Source organism: Olea europaea, chromosome 4 (genome assembly GCF_002742605.1).
Source record: "Olea europaea var. sylvestris chromosome 4, O_europaea_v1, whole genome shotgun sequence".
Classification (NCBI taxonomy): domain Eukaryota; kingdom Viridiplantae; phylum Streptophyta; class Magnoliopsida; order Lamiales; family Oleaceae; genus Olea; species Olea europaea.
In genome coordinates, this window is record NC_036240.1 from 13,909,213 (window position 1) to 13,925,038 (window position 15,826).

A 15,826-nucleotide genomic window follows, 5' to 3' on the forward strand; every position below is an offset into this window, starting at 1 on the left:
TTTGAGTAGGTTTATACAAGGTCTAAAAGATTAACTTAGGCATGAGCTTTTCTTTCTAGGTATCATTATTCTTAATCACGCTTACTCTTTACCTTGGGACTACAAGTTACTTATTAGTGCTCTATATGAAAAGCATAGTACCATCGTTCACCCATCTCATTAGCGCCACATCGTCATAAGTCTATTATAGAGCCTTCTTTGTCTAATGTTCCTCCTATATCGACGCCACATTCTCCTGATAAGTCCTTTCTAGGACCTCCCCTATCTAATAATTTTCCTTTGTTGGAAAATAAGGGTCAGCATTTTGAAACTCCAATGACCCATTCTCACTTGCAATGCTACAACTGTAAGGACTTTGTTCACAGTTCTCATCCTAGTCAAATGTTAGTCATTAAAGAATGAAAAAATATAATAGATGAGCGATTAAAAAATCAAATATATGAACTTAGTTTAATGACTAAGATGACTTGGACGATAGTAAGAGTACCTCCTTAGATAACATTCGAACTTTTCCTATGAATCTAGTTATTGAACCCTTTGTTCCCGATACCTCTCAGTTTAATGTGTGTACCATACTCTTATCCAACCTAAATGTATTGATGATTTGTGTAATCATGCCATTTTTAAGGAAAATCTTGGAAATTGGAATGTGATACTCCCAACATATAACAATTTTGTGAATTGTTCTATAAATACAAGTCCCTTTGAAGTTATTCATGGTTATGAATCTAGGGAAATTTTAGACCTTATTCCCATGTCCCCACATGCTACTGTATCTATGTCAGTTGAGGTAGTTGTATCACATCTTTATAACTTGCATATTGAGATCAATAAACAACTTAAACAACTTCAAGCTAATTTGAATAAGCTAAATTTTGAATTTAATATTGGGGATTATGTTATGTTGCAAGTTTGTAGTGCTGGTCCTTATGAAATTTTAAAACATGTTGGTTCAAATACATGTGTCACTAATCTTTTATCACATTTTGACCACCACACTATTTTGATTGTTGAGGACTTAGTTAGTACAAATGCCGTTTTAATTGTGTTGATCATCCTTTTCAACTTTCATATGTGGACCCTTAACCTACATATACTACCATTTCTAATCTAATAACACTCATCGCGCTCACAAAGATAAAATTAATGCTATTTTAGATGAATATGTTGTGTTAACAATTGATGGAAAGAGTCGGTACTCCATTGTTTTTTGGGTAGATCGACGTGCTTCTTCTGCTCCTCATTATGTATAATCATGTGAAAATTTTGGAGATGAGGTGCATGAGTATTGGTTATTTGGAGTCCAATATTCGTACTTGGTTAGAAAGAAAGACCATCTCCCTTGATCAGATCATATTCTTGGGAATAAGCTAAAGTTTTCATTACTATCAATCATGGAATTTCGATACTTGGTTCATCAGAAAGATCGTCCCTCATGACATGACTTGAAGTATTTTGGGTTTCGGATTGACTGTAGCCTCTTGTGATCTATCCACTCGACAGAGTCGAGTTTTCTCCCACCCAGAGAGAGTTGATGAGGACATCCACATATATTTATTTTTATTTTATTTAGACTCTTATTTATTTTGTTTATTTTAGTTGGACTATTATTTAGTGGGCGTAGCGTTTTCTCTTGAGGATTTTGCTTTGTTATTTAAATCTTGTTTGCCATGTAATTGAGATAGTTGATGAATATGATGAATTGAAATTGATTGTAGAATCTCCTTCCTCCTCCTTCCCTTTTCCCTTGAATTTCTGTTTCTTCTCCGATTTCTCCCCTCATTATCTTCGATTTCTTCCCATTTCTTGCCGCCTTTTTCTTTATCATGTATCAATTCATCTTCAATCAATATAAAAGCGAATCTGGCCTATCATATTAATATATAAATTACAAGAAGAAAAATGAAAAAATATCACTCGGATCATGAAAGAATACAAAAGATGTTGATTTTCAAGTCCAAAGTTGAATTCATCAATTTCTTAATTGGCCTTCAATTCTTGTTAGGACTTGATCGTCTCTATCAAAAGTGATAAATTGACATCTTATTCTTGATGATTTTGATGAAACTATTGTGTATGAAGAGGCAAGATACATTTTTTTTTTTATCTATAACCCTTATTTTCTATTTATAACAGTCAGAAAATAGGTCAAAATCGAGTCAAATTTGAGTCCTAAATTTGCTTGAATCACGAAAGGAAACTGCTGATTCGTGTGCTCGCTATTGTCTCTGAACAGCTTTCAATATTTTGTTCATAACTCTCTCTTCTAATGTCCGATTGAGAGAACGTCAAAAGCTAATTAAAGAGCTACAATTTGTACAATGTATCCAATTCGAATGTTTGCTATTTGAAAAATGGGTCTTAAGTTGACTTAAAATCTAGAAGATATTTTATTTGATTGGAAGTTGATTTATGGTAATAATCATAGCCCATTCATTTTTTACTTCTATTTGCATCCAATTGACTCCTATTAATCTTCAAGGTATTTCTTGTGATCCAAATCAACCATTGGATATTTACCCTTTGGTCTCCAAATTTTGAATTTCTTTCATTTTTACCCCTTTTCATTCCTTATTCCAATTCCACTTTCAATCATCCAGTTTTACCTAATAAACAAAATATACGATAAATTAAGTTATATTTTTAGGTCCAAATAAGTGTATAAAATACACTTATCATTTAGTATAGTTAGGTATGGTTGTCATCATTTGTAGACTTTTAATCAGGGAGTTTCAACTACATCCTTCTCGATGTTGATCTTACTAACTCTCTTATAAGAGGTTTAGTTAACAAATCAGCTATGTTCTCATTAGACTTAACACATGTGAGAGAAATTACTTATGCTTAATTAATTTTCTCTCATAATCATGTTTTAGACTCATATGTTTAGACTTTTCATTATATACTTCACTATATTCATGCATGCTAAGTTGGCTTGACTATCACATAAGATAGGTAACGAAGAAGTACGCTTTGCACCCAAAGGAAATTCATAAAGAAAATCCCTTAGCTACTCAACCTCTTCTTCTATTTTGGCTAATGTTACAAACTCAGACTCCATTGTTGAGTGTGCAATACATGTTTTTTTTAGACCTCCAAGAACTGTACCTCTTCCAAGAGTAAACATCCAATCGAAAGTAAACTTGTTTTCTCCTATACTCGATATCCAACAAGCATTGGTATGTCCTTTAAGAATAGTTGAGAAGTTTGTATATTATAGTTCAATTTTTGGTTTTCCTTAAGTAAACAAGAACCCTTCCCATGGCCTTCCAATGTTTCGAACTTGGATTATTGGTAAACCTAGTTAGTTTGCTCATAGCAAATGCAACATCCAATCTTGTTCATTGTACTGCATACGTAAGACTTCCAATTGTATTTGCATGCTCAATTTGAGCTACTGCTGTTCCATTATTCATCACTAACTTGTAATTGGATCCAACAGGGTATTTGCCCCTTTAATATTCAAATGTTTGTACGTAGTAGTCACATTCCTATAGAATGTAATTGGCGTAATAAATAACATCCTACTATCCTTCTTAACTTTATACAAATAATAGTGCCCACTTATTCAAGATCTTTTATTTTTGATGAGGAGGTCTATATGGAACAAATAGAAGAATTTGTTCTATCGGAAAATGAACATAAGATATGCAAATGAGTTAAGTCTTTATATGAATTAAAACAAACACCTATAAAATGGCGTGAGAAATTCGACACTACTATTATGTCATAATGTTTTACTCATAATTCGGTTCATAAATATTTGTATATCAAGTATGTGATAACATTATTACATTTATGTATCTTTATATGGATGATATGTTAATTATTGAGTGTACCATCAGAATTATATTTCCTTCCAAACACCCATTTGCAACCAATAGGCTCTTATTCTTTTGATAAATCAACAATTTCTCAAGTATTGTTAGATATAATAGAATCTATTTCACCATTTATAACATCTTTCCAAAATATGCAAAGAAAGAGAGTCTTATATATGACCTTTAGGAGTCAACCAAAAGCTTTAGAGAGTTAAGATTAGTGAAGCTGAACATAGAGGCTAAGATTAAAATGTTGACAAGCGACCTTGAGAAATCCAATACTCAACTCCATTCTTTCTTGAATGGATTTTAAAAACTGGACAGGCTTTTAGGGTTGAATAAGCCTATTGGGAACAAAGGAGATCTAGGATATAAACGGACTGATCATAATAGAGCTAGTACTTTCAAAACCATTTTTGTCATTGCCATTAGTCAGCCTAAGAATGTTCCTAACCTTGAACTAAAAAATAAGGGTATCATAGGACAAAGGCCTACTAGACAGTGTAAGACCTACCAAGTTAAGCCCCTATTTGTTTCTCATTCTTTTCCTATTAAAATGCAAAATATGACCGTTATCCATCACATCAAACCACCAAATTTGAATTTCTATTTCTTGTGTGGGGTCCGCAACAGCTATATTCATTCTCATTTTTACAAAAATAAAAAATAAGAAACAAACGCCCCCTTAGAATAGATATTAACAACCACATAATTTTGGGCCTATGTTTATCCTACTTGTTTCAATTGTTGTGATTCAGGACACATAAAGCCTAGGTTTCTTAAATTTCTGAGTAGAAATAGAAATTAGAATTTTACTAGAGATAGAAATCAGGATTTTGATAGCCGAATTGACTTCTTCACCAATCAAGTAAGTCAATTGATCAAGTTAATGACTCAGTTGACTCGTAATAAGTCTTCCACCAGATGGATTTGAGTTAAGAAGAGTGATCTCTATAATCAAATAGATGTTTTAACTAATGATGCTAGTTGTGTTGCTCTTCAAGGCTAAAGCAGGTTTATCACTCAGTGGGTCGGTATTTTTTATGCATGCTTGTGCTTATTCATGATAGTATGCATTTCGTTTTGTTTGCATTGGCACATGCACTTTTTTTTGTATGCTGCATACTTTTTTTTGTTTTTACTTTGTATATTTGGTGCACTCATGTTTTACCAATTGAAATTTTTTTTTTATTGGACGTTTTATTTTGCTATCATGTACTACTAAAGTTCATGAGTGATAAATTGAATTTCCATTAATTTTTTTAGAACTTGTTTGGAGTACTTGGTATAGATTATTACATGTATATTATACAATGCACACATTAGACACTTGCAAGTAGGTTTTGACTACATGCTTGAGATTTGGAATGGCAGTCATTTGTATGGTGAATTGACTTTGAATATGACCTTTAACTAGATTGATCTAAAGCTCTATTATATTTTCTTTAATAGGAATAGATGACTGAGATTCAAAAATTTGAAATATATGAAAAAGAAATATTCATCTTATACTCTTCTTTGGAACCTATTTAACTGAGCAATTAAGCATGATAGGTTTCTCATAACTTGATGCCCTATGATTAACAAGGTTCCATTTGAAGAACGAGGTTTGTTTTTGGAGATCCACAGAAGATAAATGATACCAAAGTTTACAGAAAGAAGGTCGGAGGGGACAAAGAGTTAGCCGGGTCTGGACCATACTGTAAGTCTCATCATTTATAATGGATTGTTGACTAACAAAGTGCCCCGAGTTTTTATCTAGTTGGGATTTCTTCTTGATCATCTTTGGTGTTCTTTACTGCTTTAATTATTGATTGTGGCATTCAAGCCATAGGGTAATTGAACTTGATTGATTAATCACCTAGAAATAGTTAAAAAGTAACTTGTTACTTTTTAATTGATTATTTCCGCATGGTGGGCCTAAATAAATAAATCGATTGATAATTAGAACTTTCAATCTCTAAGCTAAACTTTCCTTCAAACGGTTGGTGTTCCAAATTGTTTCTTTAGTATTGCTACAATTATTGAAATATTTTCGTGAGACTTATCAGAAAATTGTCTTCTTGGGAATACACAACGTGTTCTTTTCCTATTAGAATAGCTACAATGAACATCTTTTGTATTGAAATGCATAAGTTAGTGTATGCAACATCTGCTGGATCTAATGTTCAATTTAATCAATTAGTGTCCTTATGTAGGATGGGGATGTATGGACTTTAGTGTTCAAGCGTTTGATTTCCTTCTCCCAGAACACACTATTAATGTGAAGTATGAGGGATTTGCTGAAGGTTTGAAGCACATATTTTAAATTCACGCATATTGTACATTACTATACGTAGGACACCATTTTTTCATGTGTTTTATCATGCATATTACATATGATTTTAACTAAGTTTTGGCCAAGTTCTTGTACGACAGATGTGGAAGTGGGTGTTGAACTTTTTAGTATATGGTGAAATGGTGAGATTTCAAGCGATTAAAAAAATTGGTCCAGATGTCAAGTACTGTTGAATAAAATTTTTATGGAATACAATTCAAAAATCATTTTGTTTTGATCATTTCTTCGATTATACAGATCCCGAACTTCTGTTACCTCGAGCTAACCTTACCTTTTGGCATGATTCGAGCTTAGTTCAGGAGTGTAGTGCGATGCTTCCAACAATATCTTTGAAGGTTCTTACCTCTTTTACATCAGTGCATTCTTACAAAAATAATGTCCCTTAGCTCAAATTGTTTGCTTATGAAGACCCGTTTTCTAGAAATTTGATATGTCACACCATTTGCTGTTAAAATGTATCATTTTGAAGCAACAGGAAGAAACAAGTGTTAGAGAGACCCGAGTGGCTGATGTTGGGAATCTACTTAACATGGCAACGAAAAATTAAAATAATTTTTGATTCCCACCATGGATTTCTTTGTGTTTAGATATAAATTGTGATAAAAGTGATATCTTTTCTAGACCTGTAAACCCTTTTACTTTTTCTTTGTTCCACCAACCTTGATCTGTTTTCCACAAATATCCAATTGTCCAGCTTCCAACGGTGATCCACATAAAGAAAAAGTTTGTAGGATTATGGTTTTCTTCTTGTGCTAGCAAGAATAACTCAATTTGGAAAAATCTAATCATATTTATATAAGCCTGAATGGGCTTGTCTGACCCGGTCTAATATTTAATTAACCCATTTAATTAAATTCGGGTTCAGACCTATAAATAAGCAACCTAATTAATTAATTTATCCAACGCTTGTTAAATTAATTAATTAACAAATCACAATATTCCAATTCTTCCTTTGTATGCGACCCATCAGATTCCCGATCATGATGCCTAACGAAGTGAAATATTATTTTAATCTAATCAAAATTGATAAATTAAAACACCCTTTTAATTTATCACAAATTTACACTCGCCGTTCCAGATTGACATCTAACAATGTGTTAGGACAATACATGTGATGAAAAATGTCACATGGTATGACTAAACCAAACTCCTTCGTTTACCGTGAAACTATAATCCCTTCATCGATATGATCTGATCAGTTACGAGTATGAAAGTGTGTCATTCTCGATTATCGATCATATCTTTCACTCCACTGTAAAGCCAATATTAGTCGAAAACTCTTTTTTGACTTTTGAGTACACCTTGGCCAAGAATTTCGTTATCGACTTAATTGAATGAAATGCAGATCATAATCTCTTACTATCTAAGAGCGACAAATCCTCTATTGGTCATTCACAACCTTCATACGATTCGTGACATACCCGAACGATGTCACATTAGCGGCCCTTGGCAAAGCAACATCCAATACCATCAAAACATGACTGTCCTTATATAAGATACTATGACGACCTTAAGTCAAAGGACCAATCCCACTACCAAACGTTAGAGATTAACCACTGACACTCAGATAGTTATCCATGTGAAATCTTTAGACAGGTCTCCAATGTTTTGTTCTATAACAAAACATCTGCATGTTCATTCAAGTGTCACCACACTTTAGCTTGTGAGATCAGCTACTTATTTCACAAGTAAGAAATGTCACACGTGATGGTCTATCCATAATAATGATATCCGTATCTCATTATTACTTATGACCATGGAGGATTTAAGATTTAATCATATGTAATTTGTATCTCACAATCACAACTCCTTGTGATTAACAAATTACAAAGATTTGAATCTACGAACTCTATTATTTAATTTAATTATTTATTAATTAAATAATAGATCTTCCATTAAATCGCATTAATTATATATTAAAAGTATTTATATCCAAGGTTATTGGACCTAGGGTATAACACTTACAAACTCCTACTTGCACTAGATCCAATCACTTATGTATTCAATATCATAAGAATCTACATGACAATCATGTTTATGCTACGCCTCTTTGTCTGTGGATCTACAATATTGTTAAATGTGGGAATTCATTATTCTCTTTACATCATTTCTTTGTATTATCTCTCTGATGAGATTATACCGCCTTAATACATGTTTGGATCATTGATAAGATCTTAGTTCCTTCACTTTCGCGATGGCTCTATTGTTATCACAATACAATAGCATGTGATCAACAATATTAGGAACTATCCGAAGTTCATTAATGAACATCTTAATCCATATTGTAACTTCTTGCTACTTCTGAAACAATCACGTATTAGGTTTCTGCCAATGAGCCAACGGTTGTTTCACATTTGAAACCTTTCCAACATACAGTTTAAGAATAAACTAGTTTCTCCATAGAATCTTCTCAAGATTTTATTTATGTAGATTAGGACAAGTTAAGCAATCTTCTAGATCTATCTTTGTAGATCAAGTTGGTTCTCCCATACATGAATAAATCATTTAACAACTATTATTTCAATGATTGAAGCATAGGGATGTCGTTTTCTACAATATTAGGAATGCGACAATGCTCCTACCATCTTCTTGTAAACATACAATTTGCCTTCATATTTGATAAGATCAAACATTTTGATTTCTTTATCAAATCGAAGATTTCAGCTCCAAGAGGCTTGCTTTAACCCATAGGTTCGGTATGCAACTATTGCAACCAAAATCCGAAAGAACCTCAGCATGGCTACAGGCGAAAGGTTTAATCAAGGTCAACACATTGTCTTTGTTTGTTACCTTTTGCTATTAGTCTTGCTTTGTATGTATGGATATTTTCATCCATGTCAACCTTTTATTGTAAACCATTTATAACCTATGGATTTTATCCCATTAGGAGGGTCGACCAAGGTTCAAATCTTGTTCACATACGTCGAGTTCATCTCGAATTTCATGGCCTCTTGCTATCTCTTTTAAGTCAACATTTGACTTTATTTTTGTGCAATCAGTAGGTTCGTCATCCTGGATCAGCAATGCCTAATTAATAATCATGGATTTCCATCTTCTTGAATGTCGAATGATCCTACTAGATTCATATAGAGCTGACATGTCCTCAGGAATTTCTACTCCTTGATCAAGAGTATGTCCCATATCAGATATGGGATCAAACTCGAATTCATCTACTTGGTTAACTATATCTGTGAACTCTTGAACTCTTTCAAGTTCTATTTTACTCCCACCGTCCTCTCCTAGAGTAAACATTTTTTCTAAGAGTGCGATATGTCGTGAGACGAAGACTTTCTTCTCAATGGGTTAATAGAATTTATCGAATTTAGTCTCAAACTTATCCGATTCAATGTGTTTCAAATAAGCATCACAGTCCTAAACTTTCATATGAGATAAATTAGGACTATTGTCTTTTTATAACTCGTATGGAATTCTGTTAACCAACTTAGATGGGACATGATTTAGTGTGTAACACACTGCAATCAGTGCATGACCCCACAAACAATCTCGGGATATTTGCATGCTTGTTATTATCGCATTATATCTAATAGTTAATGATTCATCTTTTAAAATACACTACTGCTACAGTGTATATGGAGAAGTCCACTGCAAGAGAATCTCATTCTCTTTCAAATAATCTAGAATTTCATTCTTTAAGGTATTCCCTTCTCGATCAAATCTTGATGTGAGGATATCTTTACCTATTTATTTCTCTTCTTCTAGTTTAAATCTCTTGAGCTTTTCAAGAGTTTCATAAAGTATACATGATCAGTGATGAAATAAGAGAAAATTTATCTAGCATTAATTGACATGGGTCTACATACATCACTTACGTATTAGCCCAGTAATCATGCAGATATTTTTCTCTTTCAAGTAAAAGGAGATTTGGCCATTGTGCCTGATGGGCATGATTTGTACTTGTCAAATGATTTAAAATCAATTGATTCCACGTATACATTTGTATGTCATTTTGGAATTGCATTTCATCTACATGACCACGTCTGCAATACCAGATTTGGGTATTAATCAAATTATCACTTTTATGCCTCTTAACTTCTATACTCATTATAGAATACTTAGTGTTTAGAATATAAATGTTATTTTTGTAACTTATCATAATCATTAAGATCTTAATCAAGATAAGCAGGAACAACAATTGTCCTTAACATTAAAATAGTTCATGTATGAACATGAAATTCAGTTTAATGTTCCAGCTATGGTGGGTATAAAACAATATTTCTCTAATTCTAATACTAAGCCAAAAGGTAACGACAAAAAGTATGCTCCTATAGGCAATGCAACAACTTTTGCTCATCTTCAACGTGTAAGTCAACTTCTCACTTTTGTAGTAGTCTACTTCTATTTAGATTCTCCATATTTGTATAAATATGAGATCCACATTTCGTATCAAATACCTGAGAACCTCATGAAGTAGATGTAAGCTTTGTCATTTGCTTTGACTGTCTCAGTCATATTTGACGTTTTTCCAAAGCCCCTTTAGACTTCTTCTTAATGTCTTTAAAGGAATCAATGTCTTGCCCACTACTAACTTTGATATTGAGCATAACGGTCTTAAGCATGTTAAGCAACTCAATGGATGTGCATTCAAGCTTATTCATATTATAATACATAATTAGTTGCAAATAGCTCTTTCTGACAAAGATTGCAAAACAAAGTCAATACTTAGTTCATGGTTCATGGTGGAACTCAATTGAGACACTTCTCAATGTCAATCATCTTCAGTACCTAACTATTGAGTGAAGATTCCTCTGTTATTTTGCACTGGTATAGTTTCTTGGAAGTCTTATAACTCTCCACACATGATTATTATCATACAAGTCTTTGAAATGAAAAATCATGCGTTAGCATTTATACTCTCAAGTTGCTTTGGTAACTCAGGTGACGTAATGCAAACATCACACATGTTGCAGTACTATTGTCATCATCATGTTATTATAGCAGCCACCTCTTCCTTAATTTAGTTACCACCAAATGTCTCTGGAAAGGGCTACTCAAGGACACAAACAATTTTTCATGCCTAAGAACAATTCTCAAATTGTAGTACCAATCAAGAAAATTTTTGGTTTGATTGTTGGCATCCAGTATGCCTTTCAAAACATATGGTTACTCAAGATTCAATATAAATGTAAATGACGAAAAGAAAAAGAATAATTTATAAAATACATTATTTAATTTAACATGGACTTTTATTAAATTAATTATTCTCCCACTGTTTAACTCAAATTTATGACAGTTTCACATAAATTTATGGAATCAATACTTGACTCCCAGTAGGTTGGGATTCCATTTGTTATATTAAGACCTTAAGTGTATTCAACAAGCCTTAATAAAACATTTGGATAGATACAATTATCGATTGTATCCCTATACAACTCCCAAATTATTAAGCTGATAACTTTTTGCCTCCACACATTTTATGTATTAGATTAATATGCCTCTAAAATTTATCTCCTTAAATGTACTCAATAAAAGATAAATTTTAGTTAAGTCAAACCCGTTTTTCAGAAATATCAAATATTTCATAGTGTCAAACATATCCCTAATAAACTAGCTTTGAGTGTACTCAACAAACTAGACGATTTGGGACTCTGATTTTTTACTATAATGATGAAAGGCGATTATAAATGTGATTTAGTATTATATTGAGGGATTTTACATTCAAAAGTCTCATCAAAACAATCATATATATATTTTATTACACATCTACTATACAAATAAACATATATATAATATAATGTAATGGTATGAACGATAATGAATTTTACTATCTAGTCTTCCCGAACCATAAGGAAGACTAGTTGGTAAATTCATAGGGGGTATCCACTACAAGAAATATACTTTCCCTACAAAAATTTTGCAAACAAATTAAAATTTGTGGGTGGAGTTCACTTTTCCCTACAAAAAGACATTTCTTAAGGCTATGATTTGATTCAAAATTTTTAATAGTGGAAGGACTTGTACCCACAAAAAATTATATTTTTTTAAAATAATAAATTTTGAAGGGCAAGATATATCTTTAGCCTACAAAAAATTTGATCTGTTTGTAGGCTAATAATATCTTTGCCTTCTACTGCCAAAACCCTCGAGTTTAAAACCGTTCTTCATTAATCCTTTTTTTTTTTTTTTTCATTTGTCAAGGGGAAATTTAAAAATGACTATTGATTCTCGTGAAATCTTCAATTTTGCATTTATGGGAAACTTCAAAGAAAACTTAATCTATTTAGAAATTAGGCGTGGCTGGTTTCATGAATCAAGTAGATGATGATTAAAATTTTACATTAATTTAGAAGTTAAAAAATTATTGGAAAGCTGTTAGGTCTTCATTTTACATAAAAAAAAAAAAAAGAAAAAAAAAAAGAAAAAGGAATCCCATGTTATTTTCGTGAATTAATAGTGAATCCATTTAAATCTGGACAGAATGATGAATGGAAGATTACAAAAATTTCTCTACATTCTTGTTTGTATGCCGATTGTGATAAGAACATAAGGATTTTTGGTTGATATTACTTATGTTCAAAGTGCTGTGGCAAAAGGAGCAGGTAAAACATTAAGGGTCAACATTTAGAGCAAAATTCTATTTTTTTTTCCCTTTTACGTGCATATGTATATTTTTAAAAAAGATTCAATATCTATTTTTCTGCTTTGTGCTCGCAGTTTGTTTAGACGGTAGTCCACCGACATATCATTTTGATAGGGGATCTGGTGCAGGAATTAACAATTGGTTGGTTCATACCCATTTTTTTTTTTTTAATGGCAGAAGAATGGATCATTGAAAGATTGTACTTTAGATCATCCTAGGAAATAAGAGTAGTTGCCTGATTTTTTTTAGGAGAATATAATTCATACAATAGGAAAAGATATAGTGACTGTGTTTGAAACATAGTAAAAATGATGATGTTGAGATCAACAAACATCACAATGGAATTGATTAAATTATATAGAATAAAACTTATCTTCTTCTTGTTGCATTTTTGGCAATCAAACAGAGTATTTCTCTTTTGATTTTGCCATCCATGTACCAGAGATATATTTGGCCAAATACTTGAAGAAGGAATGAAGAATGTTGAAAATGTATGATTTTCTCTTATGTTTTTTCCTCCAACTTAAACTGCAATCTTACTTGCTATTGTTAACTTGAGTGTTCTTATGTAGGCCATTCTGTCTGGATGTTCAGCAGGTGGGTTAGCATCGATTTTGCATTGTGATAACTTCAAAGCTCTTGTTCCCATGGTTGCTAAAGCAAAGTGTTTTGCCGATGCATGGTATTTATTAACGCATAAGATTTTTTATAAGGGGCATGGTACCCAGATGAAATAATTTGATATGTACAAGAATCATGTTCTTCTGTTTCGTGTGGATCCAACATCTTTCTTTTTATCCTCTATAATAGGAAGGATATATCTGGAGCACCGTATATAGGGCATTTCTATGATGATGTGGTCAAGACACACAGTGAACCAACCAGACAGTGAACCAATCACAGAGCCAGTGGGTGCAGGCATTCCTGCAAACCCCCCATTTACGATATTAATGTACCAGACTAGATCAAATTGGCATTTATAAAGGTACATGGTTGATTATGGTGAAGTTCTATTCTTGGTAAACTATTATTCCAGCAATGTATGTCTATTTTAAGTTGTCGAAAAAAATCTTATGCACAATAAAGAAAGATAAAGTTGGATTGAAGTAATTTCATCTTTGTTTCTTAAGTTCCCAAGAGCAACCTTTGAATTGATAACTATGACTATAATATCTTATAACGACATGACATTTTCATTCTACATTTTAAACGTACTTTTTTGATCCCCTAACAACTCTAAGAGTGATTAAAATAGTGTGAAAATGCTGAGTCTTCTCTCTTATTACCTATATTCTATTATAGAATGTTAAGAAAACTTCCTTCTTATATAGGTTTATTGAAAAATTGCAGCAAAACATTCCTGATGAACTGGTCAATAAACAGTTAGAGGGGCTATGTGTTGTCTATTACTTAATCCACCTTCACAAGCATCAGGGTGATTTCATTGCTACAAGCTGCATAACTCAAAAGCAGGCTTGCAAATGATCAGTTCAGAGCCTTGTATTCTTTTACTATATTTTCTTTGAATCACTAGTCAATTCTTTTTTTACTCTTTTATTGGATACCTGTAAATTGAAAATTATCTAATTTGGATTTGAATGAACTATAAATTTTGTTTTATTTGTGTTTTGGTAAAGTATTTTGGATTCAATATTATATTGATTGACACATGTTGAATTAATTTATATGTGTGTGTGTGTGTGCATGTATATATATGAAATAATTTAAATTTTTCCTACAAATTCTTTCAAAATAACATACAAATATGTTTTCCCCACAAAATTATTTGTAAATAGGGTTTAACCAACAAAATAATATGTACCATGTTGTCATAAATATTCTTTTCCCACAAAATTTATTTGTAGAAAAAAACACAATTTAGCCTACAATATAATTTTTAGGGAAAAGCGTAATTGTTTTGTGGATAAAATTAACTTTAGCAGACGAATGATTTTGTTGGGAAAAAACTTACACGACGAATTGTGTTTGTCTCCAAAGGGTTTGTAGGGAAAAACCTTAGCCCACAAATTTAAAAAATTTGTCGTGTTATACCTTTCCCCTCGACGTTTGCCCCACAAATATGCCTACAAAAATTTTTCGTCTGCAAAGATTCTTTCCTACAAGTACGAACCTTTCCCTACAAGGAAAATTTGTAGGGAAAGCATCAATTTCTTGTAGTGATCGCATTGATCAATATTAATGCATCGTCTTCATGGTTTTCTCCTTTTCTTTTGTCTTCAATTAATCTAGCTGCAATTTGTATTCTATACTAATTGGCACGTAGACCTAGATATAATTGGACTCGCAAGCCCAAAATAACAATAACAATAACAATAATGACTCGTGGTCCAAAATGAATAAGAGCTTATAGACCCATAATAATAACAATAATAATGGATCCGCAAGCTCAAAACAATTAAGAGCTCGTAGGCTCATAAAACGACTAGAATAAAACTAATCATTCAACACATCCATATAGCCGCGTCCATAATCGTCCACTAATAATACATTCATTACTTAAATGTATGTCTATATAATATCTAATATTATATGCAAATCTGTTTCAAGTTTCTAGTAATTAAGGTCATTTAAACTTTTCAGACAAATGGATCGGAATAATTAAATAATCAATTAATCATATTAATTAATTATTTAATCAACGGACATATTTAATTAAAATTAAATTTTAATTATATACCAAATTAGAGTCAAACTCTAATTCCCTAATTATAGGGCGGGACTATTTATTTAAAATCACGTTTCAATTAAATATCAAATTAGAGTCCAACTCTAATTTCAAAATTTAAAGCGTTTAAATTTAATTAAAATCAAATTTTAATTAAATAACAAAATTAGAGTCCAACTCTAATTCCAAGATTTTGGGCGATTTTGTTTAATTAAAATCAAATTTTAATTAAACAACATATAAGAGTCCCAACTCTAATTTCAAGAAAAATCTCTGGGCAAAATAATTTAATTAAAATCAAATTTTAATTAAATGTCAAATTAGAATCCAATTCTAATTCCTAGAATACATTCGGGCGAATAATCAATTAAAATCAAAATTTA

The 15,826-nt window shown here is 31.9% G+C and overlaps 1 protein-coding gene across 1 annotated transcript in view; it reads left to right on the top strand.

The window, feature by feature from the left end:
* The first annotated feature begins 462 nt into the window (after positions 1-462).
* LOC111393067 (pyruvate kinase isozyme A, chloroplastic) overlaps positions 463-15,826 on the top strand; it is a 61,268-nt gene continuing 45,904 nt past the window's right edge. Inside the window, 7 exon segments of the mRNA XM_023018468.1 lie at positions 463-477; positions 629-910; positions 6,020-6,032; positions 6,035-6,109; positions 6,240-6,262; positions 6,264-6,331; positions 6,392-6,494. Of these exon segments, the coding sequence (XP_022874236.1) occupies positions 463-477; positions 629-910; positions 6,020-6,032; positions 6,035-6,109; positions 6,240-6,262; positions 6,264-6,331; positions 6,392-6,494 (579 nt within the window).